General features: G+C 44.0%; 1 protein-coding gene across 1 annotated transcript in view; it reads left to right on the top strand.

The window, feature by feature from the left end:
• Positions 1–9,221: 9,221 nt before the first annotated feature.
• The window catches only part of LOC308152186 (hydroperoxide isomerase ALOXE3-like), a gene marked incomplete at both ends in the record, with an annotated part of 37,511 nt that continues 25,477 nt past the window's right edge, over positions 9,222–21,255 (top strand). Inside the window, 8 exons of the mRNA XM_080525107.1 lie at positions 9,222–9,368; positions 10,429–10,633; positions 13,982–14,154; positions 14,639–14,782; positions 15,098–15,301; positions 15,996–16,162; positions 16,547–16,668; positions 16,923–17,023. Coding sequence (XP_080381233.1) covers positions 9,222–9,368; positions 10,429–10,633; positions 13,982–14,154; positions 14,639–14,782; positions 15,098–15,301; positions 15,996–16,162; positions 16,547–16,668; positions 16,923–17,023 — 1,263 coding nt within the window. The remainder of the gene's footprint in view (positions 9,369–10,428; positions 10,634–13,981; positions 14,155–14,638; positions 14,783–15,097; positions 15,302–15,995; positions 16,163–16,546; positions 16,669–16,922; positions 17,024–21,255) is intronic.

Genomic DNA, 21,255 nt, shown 5'->3' with positions numbered 1-21,255 from the left:
AGAACAAACATTCAAGTTATTGCGCACTCTTGCGCTCAAAATAAGACCCGGGGTGTGCTCGTCTTGGTTGACAGGAGGTTGCATTTGACTCTTGATCAGATAAGAAATGACAAACAGGGCCGATTTGTTTACATAAAGACGATAATAAACCAGGTTAAATTGATGCTAGCCTCCATTTATGCCCCTAATGAAGTCGACGCAGAGTTTCTACCAGATATCAGTAACACATTGTTAGAAAACTCTGTAGGCTATCATTTAATAGTAGGTGGTGACTTCAATTCTGTCCTCGATCCCTCATTAGACAGGTCCTCTCCAGTTAATGTAAGCTCACAATCAACTGCACTTCTAAATTCATTTATAACGGATTTAAACGTTGTTGATGTGTGGAGAATTCAGAATAATAAGGCCAGAAATTATACATTTTATTCTAACAGACATAAATCTTTTTCCAGAATTGATTTCATTTTTGTAAGCCCATCCCTCATTCCCTCCATGTCCCCAATTGATATTCTGCCAATACTGTTGTCTGATCACTCACCTGTGTCATGCAAGATTCAGCTCTCTGCTAATACTGACAAGGCCACTAGGTGGCGGTTTAACACCACTTTGTTGACAGTTACTTTTCTCACTTTTCGATCTTTCTTAAAGCTGAACTTGAAGTATTTCTTGCTATAAACAGAGCACAGTGTGACAATCCTCAAATTTTGTGGGAAACAACCAAATGTTTTCTCAGGGGCCTTTGTATTTCGTTCTCCTCCACTCTCTCTAAAGCACGTAACAAGCGTTTTAATGAGCTAGAGAAGGAAATAAAAACAGTAGAACATTTACAAAAACAAAATTTTACAGAAGATCAAGCCACACGGCTCGCTTGTCTCAAAGGAGAATATAATGCTATATCTCTCTCAAAGGCTGAATTTATCTTTCTTAGAACGAGACAGAGATATTATTTTGATGCTGAAAGGCCCAGCCGCTTATTGGCACTGAGACTGAAGGAGAATGAAAGCAAAGCCTCTATAAATGCTATTAGAGACTCTGCGGGCACTGTTCATACTGCTCCCCAAGCTGTGAATAGTATATTTCAAACATTTTACTCCAACCTGTACCAATCTGACATAGATTATGATACATCTCGCTGCAAGGCGTTCCTTCATGGCCTCAATTTACCTAAGATATCACAGACTGAAAGGGAAGTTCTTGACTGCCCTCTTGACTTAAAGGAGCTACACAATGCCCTTCAATCTCTACAGAAAGGAAAATCGCCGGGCTTAGATGGTCTTCCACCAGAACTGTATTTAGTACTTTGGGAGTTGATAGGTCCTCTTATTATGGACTCCTTTAATGATGCTATATCTAGAGGTGATTTTCACAGAGATCAAAAAGTTGCCCTTATCTCTCTTTTGTTAAAAAAGGGGAGAGACTCTTTGGAGTGCTCTAGCTACAGGCCTATCTCCCTGATCTCGTGTGACCAGAAACTGTATGCTAAGGTTTTGGCTATACGATTGGAGGCTGTAACAGACGCCTTGATCAGTGAAGACCAGACAGGGTTCATGAAGGGACGCCTTGCATCTGACAATATGCGCAGACTGCTTCATATCATCAATTTAACCGATAGCTCTCCCAGCCCCTGTGCAGTATTCTCGCTTGACGCTGAGAAGGCTTTCGATCGGCTTGAATGGAACTACATGTGGGCTGTTTTAGACCATCTTGGCTTTAGGGTTAATTTCATTGCTATGATTAAGACTTTGTATAATGCACCAACCGCTTCTGTTCTCACAGGTAATGTTATTTCCCCTCCAATCCAACTGGAGCGCTCGGCTAGGCAGGGCTGCCCATTGTCACCATTCCTGTTCTGTCTCTCTCTTGAGCCCTTAGCCGAGGCCATCAGACAGAGTACTTGCATTTCCACCATTTAAATTCTAGATCATAGCCACTACATCTCATTGCTGATGACATTCTATTATTTCTAGATAATATTGATACTTCTGCCCCCCATGTGTTAGAAATGTTTGAAGATTTCGGTAGATTGTCAGGCTATAAGATTAACTGGACGAAGTCAATTCTAATGCCCCTTAGTCCTTCAGCAAGAACCTCCTGTCTCCCTAGACATATCCCAGTGAAAGATAAATTTACTTACCTTGGCATCACTATATACCCAACCATACCACGGATAATTAAAGACAACTTTGATGTAACCTTGAACAAAATCAAAACGGACATTCAAAGATGGGATAGCCTCAAAATATCTCTTCAGGGCAGAGCCACGATAATCAAGATGAATGTTTTGCCAAGGATCAACTTCCTGTTTTCCATGTTACCATTACCCCCACCACCCAAATACTTTGATGATATTAATTCGTTGGTCTCAAGGTTCATATGGGCTGGCAAACGCTCGAGAATCCGTCTTACAACTTTGCAACAACCCAAATTGTCGGGTGGGATGGCAATTCCAGATTTTAAGATGTATTATTTAGCTTTCCAGACTCAAGCCTTACGCACCTGGGTGAATCCAAATTCAAAAGTACCTTGGAGGTCAATAGAGGCAGGCCTGGTCAGTCCAGTCAGATTAGAGGACTTACTTTTCTCAGGCACTGGACGTAGGACTCTCAGTCATAGATTTGGTTGCATTATAGATAACGCCCTTAAGGTGTGGAAAGCGTCTGAGAAAATCATGGGAGGTTCCTTGCGATTCTGTTCCTCCACTCCTCTATGGAATAACCAAAACGTAATGTCGGGTAACCGACCATTCACCCAGCAAACATGGAGCTCTCGGGGTGTAAATACTCTCAGAGACCTGTATGACAATGATGGCCTAGTTTAATTCCAGCACCTCCAAACTAAGTTTGTCCTTCCAGCGTCATCATATTTTGTCTATCTACAGCTGAGGTCCTCACTCAAGGCCTATGGAGTGCCTTGGCGCTCCCCACTTCCAACTCACCCCATGATAGCCTGGATTGAACATACCCCAACCTCTCGTGGCTGTGTATCCAGAATATATCGCAATCTAATGGACGCAATTAAAAAACCACTTGCGGTTGAGGCTTTATGGAGCCGAGAGCTTGGTGAATTGGATTTCCACCCAAACTGGGACACAATAACTTAGCTCATCAGTTAATTCATTTTAAAGTCATCCACAGGGCCTATGCTACACCATATAGAAGATACTTAATGAAACTACAACCCAACTACTACTGTCAATTCTGCCCTACCCCCACACCGGGTTCATTTCTCCATATGTTCTGGGAGTGTCCAGTCGTGGCCAACTTTTGGAACCATGTCAATTCTGTAATGTCCAAGTTATTTAAGATTGACTATGTTCCTAATCCATGTTTATGTTTGCTCAATGATGACTCTGATTTCGATTTAAGTATTACGCAAAAGAAAATGCTATTTGCTGGTTTCACCTCTGCAAAAAAAACTATTCTTCAACATTGGATGACACCTGATTTCAGTATGAACACTTTTTGGTTTTACTCTTTACAGGGGATTGTGAATCTTGAGTGCACAACGGCCAGATTGAACAAAGCAAGGCCCAGTACAGTTGATGCGTGGAAGGCTTATTCATTGAACTTGACTAACCTGACTGCTCTATGATTTGATTTTCCACTTACCCCAATCCGGATTGTGTTGTATTTCTACTATTTGGCTGTGACTTGTCTGCTACACTACCCCTTTTCTTTTTTGTTTTCTTTATTTTTTCCCTCCCTTCCTTTCTTGTTCTGTATTGTCGTTGTTATGTGTTGCTAAAAGCAATAAAAAATCTTGATCACAAAAAAAAGACCCAGGAAATCATCGTAGACTTCAGGAGGAAAAAGTCCGAGATCCAGCCCCTGCTCATAGACGGAGAGAGCGTGGAGAGAGTCTCAACCCTCCGATTCCTGGGGATGCACATGCGGGATGACCTGACCTGGAAGGACAACACAAAAGGCACCATCAAGAGGGCACAACAGCGGCTATACACCCTGAGATGCCTCAGGAAGGAACACAGCAAGCAGGAGATACTGGTGACCTTTTACCGCGGCGCAGTGGAGAGCATCCTCACCTACGGCATCTGCAACTGGTTCTCCAGCTGCACAACAGCGGAGAGAAATGCGCTACAGAGAGTCGTGAGAACAGCACAGAAGATCACCGGCGCCCCCCTCCCCTCTCTGGAAGAGCTGTACAACACACGCTGTCTCAGGAAGGCCTCCAAGATCTCCAGGGACCCGACCCACCCTGGGTACGTACACTTTACCAGGCTGCCCTCGAAAAGGCGGTTCAGGACCCTGGCCGCTAAGACAAACAGACTGAAGAACAGCTTCTACCACAGGGCCGTCCAGGCCCTGAACACAGCAAAGACCTAAGTTCTGGGCCCTGGACAGTCTGGACGGATTGTATGGCAGCTGCTGGACTGAAAAAATCAGGTGTAGTGCTGAGGCACAAACATGTACATTTCAAGCCTGCAAACTGTGACACTTTAAATAACGTGAAACAATACTATTGTGCAATATGACAACCCTAGTCGTCTATCTGTACAGTATAGTACAGTGGATTGTGTACATAGCCTTTATTTATGTAAACCAGCTCCTTCCCTTCTTGTGATTTTTTTTTTTTAAGTTTTTTTTTCTTTCCCTTTCCTAACACCAGGGGAGCCACCCCTCCTAAATTTCGTTGTTTGGTACCTGTACTGTAGCAATGACAATAAAGTCCATTCATTCATAAAGTCCATTCATTCATTCATTCATTCATTCATTCATTCAACCCCTGAAACAGCGACTGGACAGCATCTACCACAGAGTGTCCAGGCCCTGCACAGTCCAGTCGATCCGGAGGTTCCCCGGTTCCACTCGAACGTCCAGGGAGTCCAAGCTCGCCGTCGTCAGAAGATGCAAGAGAATTGGCTCCGTCTCCAGCAGCGTCAACGGCTGCCACATTTAAATCGGGCCCAACAGCCAAGTTTGAACGATCAGCAGCCTCAGCAACGTCAGGTGAGTTTGATCTCTCAGGGCTGTCATCTAGTTCAGACACGTCAGATAGACTCTGAACAGTAGGCTCAGCCCCATCCTCCAAAGGAGTAGGGACACCATTATAAGGTACTTTTGGAATGTCAATTACAGTTGTGAATCTGCATGGCTCAGAGCTACCCGACCCACTGTACCAGTGGGGTGTAAAGATTTCATCCTCCTCCAAGAGATCTGTAGAAGTGTCTGGATCCAGATTCAAGCGAGTTCTTGGTCGATTTTGTTTCACAGATGGAATTTCGGTTTCTTTTGGTGCAGGTAAGTACCCACAAGGAAGTAGAAGGTCTCTGTGTAGTGTTCGAAGAGGACTATCTTTATCTTCGGCCCTGACTGTATAGACAGGCAGAGTTCCAGCTCTCTTTACAACAACATAAACATCAGATTCCCATTTGTCTGCAAGTTTATGTTTTCCTCTCAGACGTACATTTCTGACCAAGACACAATCTCCCATAGTTAAATCAGAGGCCCTGACATGCTTGTCGAATCTGGTTTTGTTTCTTTGCATGACTTTCTCTGCATTTCTAGTCGCCATTTTGTAGCTTTCCTCTAAGTGAGACTTAAGATTCTGAACATACTGAGAATGAGAAGTATGTTGATTCTCAACAAGAGGTAGCCCAAAAGCTAAGTCGACTGGGAGTCGTGGTTGGCGTCCGAACGTTAGTTCGTAAGGTGAAAATCCGGTGACATCATTTTTAGTGCAATTGTATGCATGTACAAGAGGTTTCACAAAATCCTTCCAGTGAGTTTTGTTTTGATCCGTGAGAGTTCCAAGCATATCCAACAATGTCCGGTTGAATCGTTCAACTGGGTTCCCTCTCGGATGATATGGAGTGGTTCTTACTTTGTGGATTCCAGCCATGTCCAGTGGCGGACTGGCCACCGGGCAAGCCTGGCAAATGCCAGGAGGGCCGCGAGACTCTGGGCCGCTCAGAATGTATTATATAAAAAATATATATATAATTGTAATTTTGTCTCTGGTGATTTTCATTGAAAATAACTTACTTCAGCAGACCGCGGCCCAAAACATTTGATATCGTCCGGGCCATCCACGCAGTTCTGCATCGCGGATGCCCAGGGCCCTAAACCAATAGGAGCAGAGCTCCCCTATGGGGCGGAGCTCCATGATATAGAAGGATAGTTATGGAGATATACTCCAGTTCTATGAGTGGAGCGGAGCCCCATAGGGCTGCTGGCCCACTTCGACTTGTTCAAACCCGGCTGTATTGTATGTTTGGGAGAATGAGGGAACGAAGGACGTCCCTTTTATAGCACCCCAGGGCGGGCGCGGACATCGACAAATTCAGTCATTGGCTACTTTAGGTAGCGGGGTAAACCAATAGGAGCAGAGCTCCCCTATGGGGCTCCGCTCCACTCATAGAACTGGAGTATATCTCCATAACTATCGTAGTCAGCTCTATATCGCCAGTGGACACGCACCTCATGTCATCATTCCGTTTATAACAGCAGTTAACGTTACACTGCTTTCATTTTCAGAATGGGGGAATTTGATGAGAGCGATGCAGTTAATGTGCAACAACTGGATGCAGGGAGCAAGTGTAGTTGGAAGTAGGAATGCACCGAAATTCGCATGTATTGGGCCGAAAATAGCACAAAAAAGTACATTCGGTGTGAAAAGGCTATTGAAAGAGATATTGACTGATGACTGCCTACTGATAATACATATAATTACAGCAAACATGTCGGTAGTTTGGCATCTGTCCTCTGACTTTTTATGTTAACAATCCGTGTTGCGTGTTGCGTTTGGAAATAGGGCTGTTGTGTCGCAAATGCCAGGGCTGATTTTTTATCCCAGTCCGCCCCTGCAGGTAGATAATGACAGGTAGTGTAATGGGGGAGTGGTTGTCTTGAGGGTGTGGTTGTCTTGAGGGAGTGACTAGGGTGGAGTTAACCAGCTATTGTTCCCACCCATTACCTCTGTGAAAAACGTCTCTGAAGACTTTGAGGCTGGATATCTCAGTACAGTGGTTCAGGGGGTATCAACATTCAAATATCCATGACTTTCAGATTTCAATGTATGACACATCATTTTAAAGCTTACAATCTACCCTTTCATAATCTGGAAAAAACGATTTGAAAAATGATTTTGCCCTACTTGCGGACTTTTTAACCATGCCCTGTCACATATGGAGCCTATCTCCTGTTTCCGTAGCGTGAGGCGGCTTGATGTACAAATACACCCCCTGGACATGACACTAGTATGTCGTAGGGTCTTACCCCCAATCCAACCCTTAATGCTGAGTTATCTTCACCCCCCCCCCCCTAGGGGAAACACTGCTCTGCAACAGGATCCTAGACTTCCTAACCATCAGACCCCACCTCGTCATGGTAGACAACCACTCCTCCTCCAACACCAGCGTGCCTCAAGGCTGCCTGCTGAGCCCTCTCTTCTACTCCCTCTTCACCTACGACTGCGTGTCGATGCATGGCTCTAACTCCATCATCAAGTTCACAGTTAAGCCAGTTTCTTTTTTTTCGTGTTGTCTTAGCCTGGTTATTCAGCCCCTCCCTTCTGTCTCCTTCCCCTGGCTCTCTTCACCCTCTTAATTTGCTTCCTAGGCGCCATGGTTGCTGAGGTGTGCGGTGTGGCCTGGGGAGGACGCACACCGCCGAACTGCCCCCATCCAGGAATCTGTTAAGTATTCAGTAAACAACCAAAGGCCAGAATTAGACATGCTTCAGCCTGTCACACCTGCTAGGATGGATCCAGAATTTCCTTCCAACCTTCTGAGACCCAGAAGATTTTATTTTTTTGACATTCTGGAGCACTTTGAGCTGCAACGTTTGTTATACGCGTTATATATATAATTGAAGTATTGGGGTTGAAAAAAACATGTTGCAGCAACATTAAAAAACAAATTATGTCCCTTGTAGTGGACATCGGGTCCAGGTTTGATCACAGTCACAGAATATAATGTTGTAATGTAATGATTGCATACATTTTCATGTGGATTTCTGTTAAAATTATTGCACTCTGTTTAAGAGGTTTAATCTTCCAAAGGGCATCATTCTTTGTTGTTCATCCCTTTTTGACCATGAAAAGGAAAAACGGAAAATGTTCGATTTAAAAAATAAAATCCAATAACCACTATTTTTTGTTTTTGTTTTATATCCGTTTCTGAAAGGAAAATCGAATGACCAAGACTGACCAACGAACCAAGACGCAACCTGATCCTGTGCAATCAATTTGACCAGAGTGAGATTATTATCCCATTCTAATTTGGGGAATCTTTCTGACATTGCTGTTGCATTAAATAGCATGGATGTGTTGAAATTCTTTCAACCATTTATGTTTGTGTTCTAGGTGCATAAAAACGATGTAGGTGGAAATAGATATGAGTATTGAGAATATCAGGAAGGAGCAGGAGAGGTTCTCCTTCTCAGGTGTTGAGGAATGCTAAGTCTGCGACCTATGTGTACAACAAGTCCCTTACGAATGCAAGAGACCCCCATTATGACACAATTTCTTCCTCTTTTATCTCTCTCTCTCTCTCTCTCAAAATCCAGTAGCCTCTAAAAATGTGTAAGTGATGTGTACATCTCATTCAAGTAATACATACATATGTAAATGAACATACATACAATAATATTTAAATGAAAATGTGCAAGTGACATTTAAGTCAATACGTAATATCAATTGTAAATAACAATGCAGTAATGTGTCAATGAAAATGTGTAAGTGAGGTGTCAAGTAATGTATAAATAAATGTGCTGAATGTATGCCCTTTTGTGTTTTCATATGGGGGTAATTCTTTCAACCATTTATGTTGGTGTTCTATCAACTGTAGGTGCATAAAAACGAGGTAGGTCGAAATACATGTGAGTATTGAGGATATCAGGAAGGAGCAGATGACAGAGAAGTGCGCAACCTGGAATCAGCAAACAACCACCATAAACATGCTTCAGCCTGTCACAACAGATAGGATGAAACCAGAATTTCCTGCTAGGCTTGGTATTGGATACAAACGTATCAGAGTATAACATTCTCTGTCACTTCTCAGGTAAGGTCGAACGAGAGAGAGACAGAGAGACATTTGTGATATTGGTACGTTCTTCTTTAGCCTCTGTTTCTAAACCATTGGGTGAATTCTTAAAAATATGATAACGTGATAATGCTATCAAATGACTAATAATCTTGTAAGAATTAGAAATAATCTTTATTGCTACTTTCTCTGTGATTTTTCAGTGATCTTACACTAAACTGCCATGGCTGAGTACAAACTGGAGGTGACTACAGGTGATATGTCACTTGCATGCACGTCTGACTACATATACGCCACACTTTTTGGAACCGAGGGAGAGAGCGAGCGCACAAACCTGGACAGCTATGGCAGAGACTTCAGATCTGGGACGGTGAGATTTTTTGGGGGAATGAAGGTTTAAATATAGTAGTTAATCATGTTCACTTATTCTTTTATTAATTAATCACGTCAGATTATCAAAATAAAAAACAGGGTAAGACTTGAATACTAGAATGACACGATGATGTGGACATACAGCAGTGGAGGCAGAAATCGGAGGGGGTCTCGATGCAATGCATGGAAAGGAATCAGGACACTTTTGACACCTACTCTACCTATGATATTATGGTTATTGTATGTATGAATTATTTTTTTTACTGTGTGCTAATTCATTCCATTACAAGGAGCCCATCCTCCAATTTCTGCCTCCACCAGCCTGCACTGCTCTATATCGTATAAAAACATATACATTTCCAAATATGTTATTATTATTTCATTTTCCTGATCAATATCTATTGAAATCAAATATAGTTGTTATTAAAAATATATATATATTTATACAAAAAAAAAGTTGTATGTTTGTCCCTGCGGTCACTGTCCACCCTGTTAAGCTGTGATATTTAAAAGAAAACCATATTTCTCAATCACATCACTCTCATGAGGTGACATCACATCAGTGGAGGGGATTTCAAATGTGCTAAGCTGTGTGATTTTCTACCTCTTTTACCATCTGATTTTGATGTTTTTATCAAGTGAGTTTAATGTGGTTGACCATAACGTGTTCACCCTGTTAGGCCTAAATATTGAGGAGATCAATCAAATGTAATAATTTCAAAAAAAGTATTTAGTGCAAATTAGATTCCTCATCAAGTATTCATGGTCATTCTAGGCATTATGCTAACACAGGCAGGCTAAAGGCTAACTTTAACTCAACATGTCCACCCTGTTAGTGTCCACTCTGTTAGCCCTATTCAACTAACAGAGGGTATTCTAAATAAAATACAATTTAGGTGCCTGAGCTCGACCACTATGTTTTTCAGTAAGCTAGATATGTCCTTTATATAATAGAACATAAAATATAGATTAAATAAATTTCTTTTTCACAAGTTATGAAGTCCAAATGGCATCCTATAAAAAAAAATGACCCTGCTATGACTCCATTCTCCACACAGACGGGGACCTACACCGTGACCACCAGCTCCTGTCTAGGCCGCCTCCTTCTAGTCAAGCTAGAGAAAGAGCAGTACCTTCTCCTGCCGGAAGAAGAGTGGTTCTGCTCCAAGGTGGTTGTGACGACGCCCGAGGATGATGTCATCCTCTTTCCCTGTCACAGATGGGTGTCCAGGGGGGAGCTTGTGGAGCTGAGAGGGGGGAAAGGTTTGTCCTTAGCCCAGTATAGTCCAGTGTTCCCATCCTTGATGTCTGTTATCAGCAGATGTGATGATTATTATATCTTTTGACTGTTTCATTCTAGTCCATGGCCTTACATAAATGTAAGCAGCAGTTACATTTCCATATGTAAATGAAACAAGTTTGGCCATTTTCTCTGACTTGTCTCACCTAACATCAATTATTTGTCTTTGCTGTGGCCTTCTTCACTTCACAGCCACAAGATTTTTTGAGGATGAGCATTCCATGCTGGTGGAACACCGGATAAAGGAGGTGGAGCTTCGTAAGGAACTGTACAAGTGAGTGGTGACTAGGAGGGCTCCACAGAGCAACATGGCACACCATCAATCCTCATTTGTGCGATGTAGTTTTTTATGGGTTGTAGTATGCCCTCGCCTGGACCGGCGTCAACACACCCCCCGGCTAGAGATCACACAAGTCAGAGTACAGTATATAGAGTATTGGTAGGATTTCTCTACTGGTTCACTCGAACCCTGCCCTCGCCTGGAGGGGGCGTAAAAAAGGGTAATCCAAGGGTAAAATCCAAAAGGGAAAAACAGGAATAAACCACTGACATAAACCAGAGGGGAACACACGATTAGTCCATTAATATAATCCAAATGAGAAAACAAGAATAATCCAACAAGCAACAAGGGGTTAACTGATATACGTCCTCTCTCAGAGGGTAAAAGCAGATTTAAACTTCTGCGTGGCCTTGCGTTGCCTACGGAGAGGGTTGACGCGCACATCTCCAAAAATGTAACTACGCGTCAGTTTCTACGCAACCGTAAGCTCTGTGATTGGTCCGCTTGGTAGCACATGATTCCGACAAGATTCCGACTCTCGTAGGCCAAAATGCGGAAGCCATGACAGAAATGTCATTTACCTTTTCTGTAGTTACTTATTAATAAAGATTTGAAAAATTATGATAACCATCGTATTATCTTAGTTTAATGTCATTTCAATGCATCATAGAACTTTTATTTACAACAAGCATAACAAACAAAAAAAATCGCTATTATGCCGCTTTGAGTAGAGCACCCTATGGAAGCCTAAGCCTTCCTATAAGGAGCGCGATTCACATTTACGAGGCACCCTTTGCGGGTTAATAACTGTGGTTTACCGTGGGTTAGGATGACAATTCAAACGTGTCCGGATAGGGGAGAGGACAGGGAATCTGAAACCATTTGAATGGTGTCGATACGACACTCCTATCACGATCGACACAGCTAGGAGCGAATTCCCGGGAAGAACTTGCTGTCAACGGGAGTTTCATCCACCAGGAAGCGGTGGTGCGCGCAGCAGCGCGGGGGGGGGGGGACCCGTCACTTACGGCCGAATATCTCCGTGTCAGAATGGGTTAGAATTCCAAACTAAAATTCTCCATGACGAGAATAGCATGCTGAACACACTGAACTTTGAATGGAGTCTTAGTAATGTACCGTTAACGAGATAGAATAAGAAAAGCATATTTTCTATGCCGCTATGAGTACACCGACCAACGCGACGCGGTCCGCGGACCAACGTCGTAGAACTATAAACTTGGAGACCCCTTACGTAGGCTACGTAGGCTACGCGCGTAAATTCGACGCAGAAGCTTAAATCGGCCTTAACTTAGGATACAGTCCTTCACGTGCACCAGGCTGGCTCGCTCCAAGTCAGGGCAGGGGGAGGAGAGGGACTCAGGTAGCGCTCGTCTTGCGTTCGGGGTTGGGGGAGCCGTTCTCGTTCTGCGTACTCTCGTCACCATCCCCCCTCATCTGCTGGTTATCGGCCCCTTTTCAGCCCGCTCCTCCGAACCACCCAGATGCGCCGAGTCGGGCTGATTGGGTAGCGTTGCGGTGATTGCCTTCTCCGCGGCACCTGTTGTCTGGCCGAGGCGAGGGAATGCTACAGTGTGTATTTATGTACATAGAGTGTCACGACCAGAGGGCGGAACCCAGAAGCAGACACCAGAGAACAGGTAGTACAGCAATATAGTAATTTATTATATAAGGGTAGGGGTGTCAGGGGAAGCAGGCTGGAGGTTGGTAGAACAGGCAGGGGGTCAGGCAGGCAGGCAGGTAGTCAGACAGGCAGGGGATCAGGCAGGCGGAGTGGTCGTCAGACAGGCGGTGGGTCAGGCAGGAGGAAGGGTCGTCAGACAGGCGGTGGGTCAGGCAGGAGGAATGGTCGGCAGGCAGGCAGAGGATCAGACAGGAGGAGTAGTATCAGGCAGGCAGGGGTCAGGCAGGAAGCAGGGTAGTCAGGCAGGCAGGAGGTCGGCAGGCAGGGAATCCTTCAACGGGGAACAGGGAGAATAGGGTTAGGCTAGGGTAACGGGTAACGAGTAGAATAGAGGGTACGAGCACTTGAACCAACCATAAATGGCTACGATCTGGCATTGACTGGAAGCAGGTGCAGAGCTTAAGTAGAAGCCAGTCGCGGTCTTAACCGGCCACACCTGGCACCACTGATAGAAGGCTGATGAGCCAGGGGCGGAGTTGTGACATAGAGTATGTGTACCTGAATGTGTGTGTTTGTGTGTGTGTGTGTGTGTGTGTGTGTGTGTGTGCATGTGTGTGCATGTTTGCATCCTGCCCATAGGTGGACTGAGTATTCTGAGGGAGCGCCTCATTGCATCGTTGACAAAGACACCTCCAACCTTCCCTCTGAGGTTAAATTTTCCTTCTCCAAGATCTCAGAGTTTGTCTACACGAAAAAAGTAGCGTGAGTTCATAGTAGACAGCACCACCACTGCTACTACTACTACAGCACATTTGCCTTTTCAGAGATGAATGCTAAAAACCATCGCTCCAGGTCAACCCATAACACTTTTCACCCTGTCCATTCTAGATGATGAGGGGAGGATGGTGGAGGTAGACACCTGAGAATTAACACATGATGCCATTCCTTATTCTACTTCATGCATTGCAAACATACTTCAAACATCCCTGCATTACACAGGAGATATTGTTGCATTCTACAATATGTAATATAACCCTTGGGTGAAATGGTCACCATATTGCTTACACCCAACCAATCATTTCAGTTCTACTGGAGATTAGGGTTAGCAGTTGATTAAGAATTCAACATACAAATTGGAAATACAATGAATTGATATTTCCATGACCAACAACCCTTTACCCCTCTCCTCGGCTCTGTCCCCACTAGTATCGCTGAGCTCAAACTGAAGGGTTTAGCCACCTCCACCGAGAAGTGGAAAGACTTGGAAAAGCTTACGGAAGTATTTTGGTTCAACAGAACACCCATCTCAGGTACTAAGAGGGACACCGTTAAAATGAACATGGATATGCAAGACAAACTATACATTATTGATGAATGTCTCCCTCCTAGAGTATGTCTCTGAACACTGGAAGGAAGATGACTTTTTCGGGTCCCAGTTTCTGAATGGAACCAACCCCAATGTGATCCAGCGTTGCTCAAAGCTTCCTCACAACTTCCCTGTCACAGAGGAGATGGTACAGCCCTTCCTGGAGGGCGGGAGTTCCCTGGCAATGGAAATGCAGGTATGTAAATAAACCCTTAGGAGCCAAGGCTAAAACTTCTAAATATACTGTATGTTAAGGATTTTAACATACAAATGCAGCCCATGCTGCATTTGCCTGGCAACATTTTGCTTTGTTCACTATAATTTTATTAATAATTAAAAATAATAAATTGTCAGTCATAATCAGGGGGTGTAATGCAAAATAAATTAATCAGCAATTAGATTGTCCCTAACCAATCAGAGGCCTTTGACATAATTGGAAGCGCCACGATCCACACATGGGTTAAAGTTTCTGAAAGGACGCTGATTGGCAAGAATGGATTTTCATTTGGGGAGATCTCAGGGACGAAAGCATCAGACAATAACAATAATGGGCAGAGTGTTTTAACTAAGGATGGGTTGCCAGGCAAAGGCAGCATGGGCTGACTAGGCAGATATCTACTTTAAATGTGACATAACAATTTCCAGCATTTGTGGTCCATCTGCTTTTGTCCACTATGCAGAAAGGGAACATATTCCTTTGCGACTACAAGAGTCTTGATGGTCTTCCCACAAATGTGGACAATGGTAAACCACTGCCTCTCACTGCTGCTCTCTGCCTGCTCTACAAGAACCCAGATGACAAATTGCTGCCCATCGCCATCCAGGTACATTCAAGCATATTTCATGGACATAGGTGACAGTGCAGTATACATTACATGAAGACAACAGGAACCTGTGTTTATTTGAACCACCATTACTGTTCTTCCTTTTATGTCTGAGTTAACAGCCCAGTGAATCTGTTCCCAGGGTTAGTGAGCAGTGGCCACTATGATCACTATGATACTATGATGTCATACATAGTAAACATGCAAAAATTAAGCTCATCCCATCCAAACGTTAAATCAGTTGTGACATTCATGACAAATATCTTCCTCTCTCACTCTCTTCTCTCCACTATCTTGGTTACTCTGACCTCACAGCTTGGGCAGAAGCCCTCAGAGCAGAACCCTATATTTTTGCCCAGCGACTCAGAGCACGACTGGCTCTTAGCCAAGATATTTCTGAGGAACGCAGATTTCAATGAATACCAGATTAACTACCATCTGCTTGCAACTCATTTCCTGGGCGAGGCCTTCGCAATTGCAACCTTCCGCAACTTTCCTGCGGTACACCCCCTCTACAAGGTATGGTAACCAACAGTAGCAGAAATTGGGGGCCCAACATTAATAGTTTCCTAACTGGATGTAATGGTCCATCAAACTTGATGTTGTCAATATAGTCATGAAGTGCCCTTTTCAACATTAGCTTACCTGTTATTGCTTATTTCAAATTAAATATGATCAGGCTGCATTTATTGAATGTAAACATATAAACATTCTTTCTTTCCTATAAAATGCATTAATCACTGTGTTTTTTCTTCCTATGCCTTCTCCTCACTCCCTTCTTCTCTCTGTCTGTCCTTTTTCCAGTTGCTGAAACCTCACTTGCGGTACACCCTGCATATAAACATTATTGGTCGTGAGAAACTCATCGGTCCTGATGGAATCCTAACTAATGTATGAACCTTAACATTAACATTAATTCTTCTAGCAAATTAAAAATTCACAACATTATGTAAAGTGTAACTAAAGAGGCACAACCGGTAGATCCAAATGAATAATTAATGATTAATAAACTAATGCAGTCATACCTGAGAGCTTGATAGTAACCGTATAAACAGTGTTTTAAAAAAACGGCAATTTACATGTAGATAAAGGGAGCAGCACCAGCTAGGGGTCTAAGTCTAGAACAAAGGTAATCCTTGTTAGTTAATTCATGTACAGGCTAACACTAGCATGCTGCATCACAGTTAACTTGTAGGCCTATTCATTTCCTTAGGGGACTTTGACACCGGAGGCGTTCAAGAAACTGATAAAGACGTCTCACTCAGACAGGACCTACAGCTCTCTCTGTCTGTCGGAGAACATCGCTGCACGAGGACTGGAATCAATCCCTAACTTCTACTACAGGGATGACGGCCTGAAGCTGTGGAACATTATCAACAGGTGGCGCTATAGTGTTGGATATGCTGTTCATCATGTTGGTTGAAAAGTTAACGTCAGACACTATACATCACTAATTTAATGTCAAAATAGCACCATACCATGTGCATGATATGAGTGATGAATGTTACATTGTTCCCCACACTGATGTCTTTTCTGATTTCTTGAAGTATACAAGTGGAAGAAATACAATAAAAATGGTTGTATATAGACCTCCAGATTTCGCAAAGAGACCAATTCCTACCCTTGAGGAAGAATTCTTACGTCATGAAAAAGCTTTCACAGATTTGGGAAGTGTTATTGAAAATGTGAGGTAAAATATTATTTTAATGAATACTATGAGACATACTGATGTTTCAGCATTCTGTGCTGTGTTATGGTGTCCAGCTTTGTCCAGGGGATGTTGGAGCACTATTACCCCTCAGATAATGACGTGTCCATGGACTCTGAGCTTCAGGAGTGGATTGGTGAGATCTTCACCCATGGGTTCCTCGGAAACAGCAGCACAGGTACAGGATTTTTTAAAGTTGTGTGAAACTGTGCCCTTAAAGGTGCAATAATAAAGGTGCAAGCTTTAAAATGGTTGTAATGGCTATGTTTAATCGGTAGTGATCGGGAAATGAGATCCCTTGAAATAAATATTTAACTATTTATGTATTTAACTTAAATATTGCAACAGACTTACACACAGCTCCTTTAATGTGGGGCATTGAGACATGCTATTGGCTTCCCTACTCCTCATCCACCAATGTTACCCCCGCAGGATTCCCTCAGTCCTTTTGCACAGTGGAGGAGGTTGTCAGATTTGTTACCGTGGTGATCTTCACAGTGTCAGCTCAACATAACGCCGTCAATATGGGGCAGGTGAGATGATGTGGAAAACAATACTGGAAAAGTTAAAACTCTGCTATACAGTGAGTGCCCTCCATAAGTATTGGAATGAGGAAGCTTTTTGTCTTCCTTTAGCTCTATACCCTATAACAGTTTGGATTTGAAATCACACAATTACTATGAGGTTAAAGTAGGGATTCTCAGCATGTTTTCTTTCTTCAGAATGTTTTCACTATTTAGAAATTACAACCCTTTTTATACATAGTCCCCGTGTTTCAGGGACCCAGTACTATTGGAAAATTTGCTTGACAGTCTTTAGGTGTGTTCTTATGGAAGCATAGTGGACTTGCATATATGTTAATGCAATTTGAGATTGCAATTGCATGTTCCACTTTTGCATGCATTATTTCAGTCAATATTCAAATTCAAATGCAATCATATGATTTTCATGTACCTGGTATGCACATTCGCTGTCAATATTAAAATGATAATGCAAAGCCATTTGACATTTCATTTTAAAAGTCATGCGCTGCTTTATAACTGACAAAATTCAAAAGTTCATTCTAAAGTGACAATCCCAGGCATCGGGCAATCTCTAACAATGTTTCATGCTGGGACCAAACTATCAACATTCTCAAGACGCTACTATAGGCTAATCAATTTGCTCCTTCTACGGGGTCCTGTGGGGTGGGGGTGGGTGGCGGGGGGGTTGTGATTGGGCGGGTGGGTGGGAGGTATCTGGCGGGAGGGATATTTGTGGGAGAAGGGGGAGGTGGGACTACCCAAGTTAATTAATGGGGGGTAGTGGTGGTCTAGTGGATAGTGATTACACACAGTTGGACTTGTGATCGGAAGGTTGCGAGTTCAAATCCCGCCTGAAACCTCACCACTACTAGTGTGCCCTTGAGTAAGGCACTTAGCCTTCAGTTACTCCAGGGGGAATGTCCCTGTAATTCGTAATTGTAAATCGCTTTGGATTAAAAGCGTCTGCTAAATGGCAAAATTAATTAAATAAAAATTAATCAGGCACTTACGTAATTACACCCTACGTAATTACGTAATTACACCCTATCACATGATTTCACCCTCTCAGTAGGCACACATGATTAGGGCGCTTGGATTAACAGGTACGACCAGCCTGCCTTTGACCAACCCCACAGCTAACTTCCCCCAGCCTCAGATCCCACCAATTAACCCCGCTGCTTTAGACTATTTAAAAACCTAACCCCCCCCCCCTCAAACACAGACACGGACAATAACCACACACAATATATATGTTCACATTTAAAAAGGCACTTAACTTGCCCAGATGGCAAGACCCTCCCCCGGGGTCTGCGCATTGTGGCACCGTGTCGACTCGGCTCATAGTGACGGAGCCGTCGACACAGTGCTTAAGGTGGAACGCTCCTAAGCTGTAGGAGCGCCCCAAACTGGAGTCGGAGAGTGGCTGTATGGCACCTATTCCCAGTCCCTAACACTATTCTTAGCCTACCGGCCTACAAGAGATCTCCCCCTCACTCGCTATCTTCGCCGCCGGCAGCCCTAAACGACTGCGAACGGCCCCACCCCCCAGTATGTGCAGGACTTTCAGTAAAGTCGGTGTATATAATTCTGTAATAAAGTTTATCTGGTAGGTATGAAACCTGGATAGGCTGAGAGCCGCTGCCACCACCTTTGTTTTACCGGTATGGTCCGGATGTCAGAACCCTGAGAATACCACTCACACGACCACAGTGTACCAAAAAGATATATCACTTTATTTCGATACGCTATACAAATCAAATTTGATTTGAATTTGATTTATTTCATAAAACACAATTTAATCAGCTCTGCGCGGGTTACTAGTGGGCCGCTAGGAGACCGGCCCTGCCACGACCTATCCCCCCTCCACACAGTCTGTTTCCCCCCCCCCCCCCCCCCCGAGTTAACTAGTTCCTTAATTTAAGGCAATCCCATGCAGTTCACACCCCCATTGGACCAGGCATTAACACACACACACACACACACACACTCATGCCTATGTAGAATTTCCCCCCCATACTCAGCACTCCAAATGTCACCCTCTCACTGGGCACATAGTGTATCACCCTCTCAATAGGCACACAGTATCACCCTCTCACTAGGCACTCTGAGCACACCGTTTCACACACTTAGGAGGTCCTAATTAACGGGGACGACCAAACTGTATTCCTCCCTATCGACTACTAACTTTCCCCGGTCCCCCTTGATCCCACTAATTCCCCCCCCCCCCCCTACAATCGCTGTACAATAAATAAAACCCTACATTTACTTTTGCCCCCACCCAGACACGGACAACACGACCACATACAACAAACAAACAACAAGACACAACACTTCCTAATTAAAAGGACCACTTTTTTTTTTCTCCCGTGGTCCGAGATCTGAGCATTGGCGCTGGCCTGGTCTAGTCTCCCAAAAGTCTTTCAGACCTCCGATCCAGCGCAGTGAGATATCCCCCCAGGCAGTAGGAGAACCTCGTCCCACACTCTGGAAGCGGAAGGCACTCCTAGTCCCCGCTAACTTGCCCCCCTTAAGCCCAATTTATACTTCTGTGTAAAATCTACGCCGTAGCCTGCGTAGGCCCGGAGCCTACGCCGTACCTTTTCGGGCACCTCTCAGAAAATGTAACTACGCAGCACACCTACGCAGACCGTAAGAACTGTGATTGGTCCGCTTGGTAGCGTCACATGATTCCAACTTCTTTCTTCTGCTTCTCATCCGCTGCTAGACCGCCATATTTGAAACATGGATCAAGTGGAAGAGAGACTTGCCGAGGAGATCCGCAAATACGTACATTTGTACGACTCCTCTTCGCACAATTACAAAGATAGCCAGATGGTCGCCAATTCGTGGAGAGAGATTTCGCGATGTGACGGTGTAATTGCAGGGTGACGCAGACCGACCAACGCAGAACTATAAATTGGGAGAGCCCTTGCATAGGCTACGGCGTAGCCGCACGTAAATTTGATGCAGAAGTATACAGTAAATTGGGCTTTACCCTGCCTATCACTGGAACCTCGCCCTGCAACCCCGGCTGCCTAGCTTCGCGTCGGCAGCCCTACACAGCATGCGAATGGCACCCACCCCCAATAAGTTTGTTAAGTGCAATTGTTTGGTTGCTCGGCGGGGCATAAGCCCGGTATCATACACCAAGCTCTGCTCCAAGACACAAGCTGCCCTCGTTCGGCTCTCATTTATCCCTCGCATACCCAGCAATCAAAATCAGCTGGGCATGATCAATTCCGAGAGTCTCAGGCCCTGTCCACACAGCCCCATAGCCCCGCTGGCCAATCAGACGCCTCTGTCTCTCAATGTTCTCGATCATTAACTGTGCATTTATCTATAAACAGGTTAAAAGTCCAGTTAACAGTGAAAGAACTAGTTAGCCTGGGGTGGTCCAGTGGTCTAGTACTGCGGTCTACAGTGCACACATATGCCCATGTTGGCATGGGTTCGAATCCGGCCCATGCCCCGCTGACATGCCCTCTCTCCCTTCTTCTCCTACTTTCCTGTCTGTCTTCACTGAATCTGTCAAATAAAATGAAAAATATGAGTGGTACTGCCCCACTTAGAAAAAATTACTTAAAAAAAACAAACTGTGAAAGAACTAGAAGCACTTTGTTCACATCCATTTTCCTCGCTTGTGTTGCCTCGACCACCGTTGCCTGTTGTAAACAAAGTAGTTACTGGTGCCAGTATATGACGTTGGAGGGAACAGCAAACAGCTGCAGTGCACATGATCATAGAAATCTACGCGGATGATGACGTGACGAATACCAAAAACTCTGTTTATCTCGTACCACACGTCAAAAATATACAGCATTTTCAAAAATCTTCACTCTTGGCAGGTGTTTTTAAAAATCTTCATTTAAAAAAAAAAAAACTTGTTTGCGTCTGGACGAACCCCCCAAAACGAATATAAAAATCCAAGTTGATCAAAAAAACATATAGGTGTGGACAGGGCCTCAGTCAGTGAACCCCATATCCCTAATTACTTGTCCCACTCCCATGGGAACTAAAGGTCACTACAATTCTATGGAATGTCACATCCTCAGCGGTAGACACACCGCTCAGCCGCTCCCCTCCTGGCTCTGTCTATTTATTGGTTTCCATGAGCGGGTGCAGGTGCAGCTCATCAAAGCCTGCAGCGGTCTATAAAAAGGTATTGTGGCCAGATAATATGAATATTAGATAATATGAATATTATCTTGTCTCAGAGTTATTGCAAGTGGAATGTTTGGAGA

The sequence above is a fragment of the Nansenia antarctica genome, assembly GCF_963989245.1.
Source record: "Nansenia antarctica genome assembly, chromosome: 1".
Taxonomy (NCBI): Eukaryota; Metazoa; Chordata; class Actinopteri; order Argentiniformes; family Microstomatidae; genus Nansenia; species Nansenia antarctica.
The sequence above is the reverse complement of the archived record's forward strand: the minus strand, read 5'-3'. Positions and strand labels throughout refer to the sequence as shown.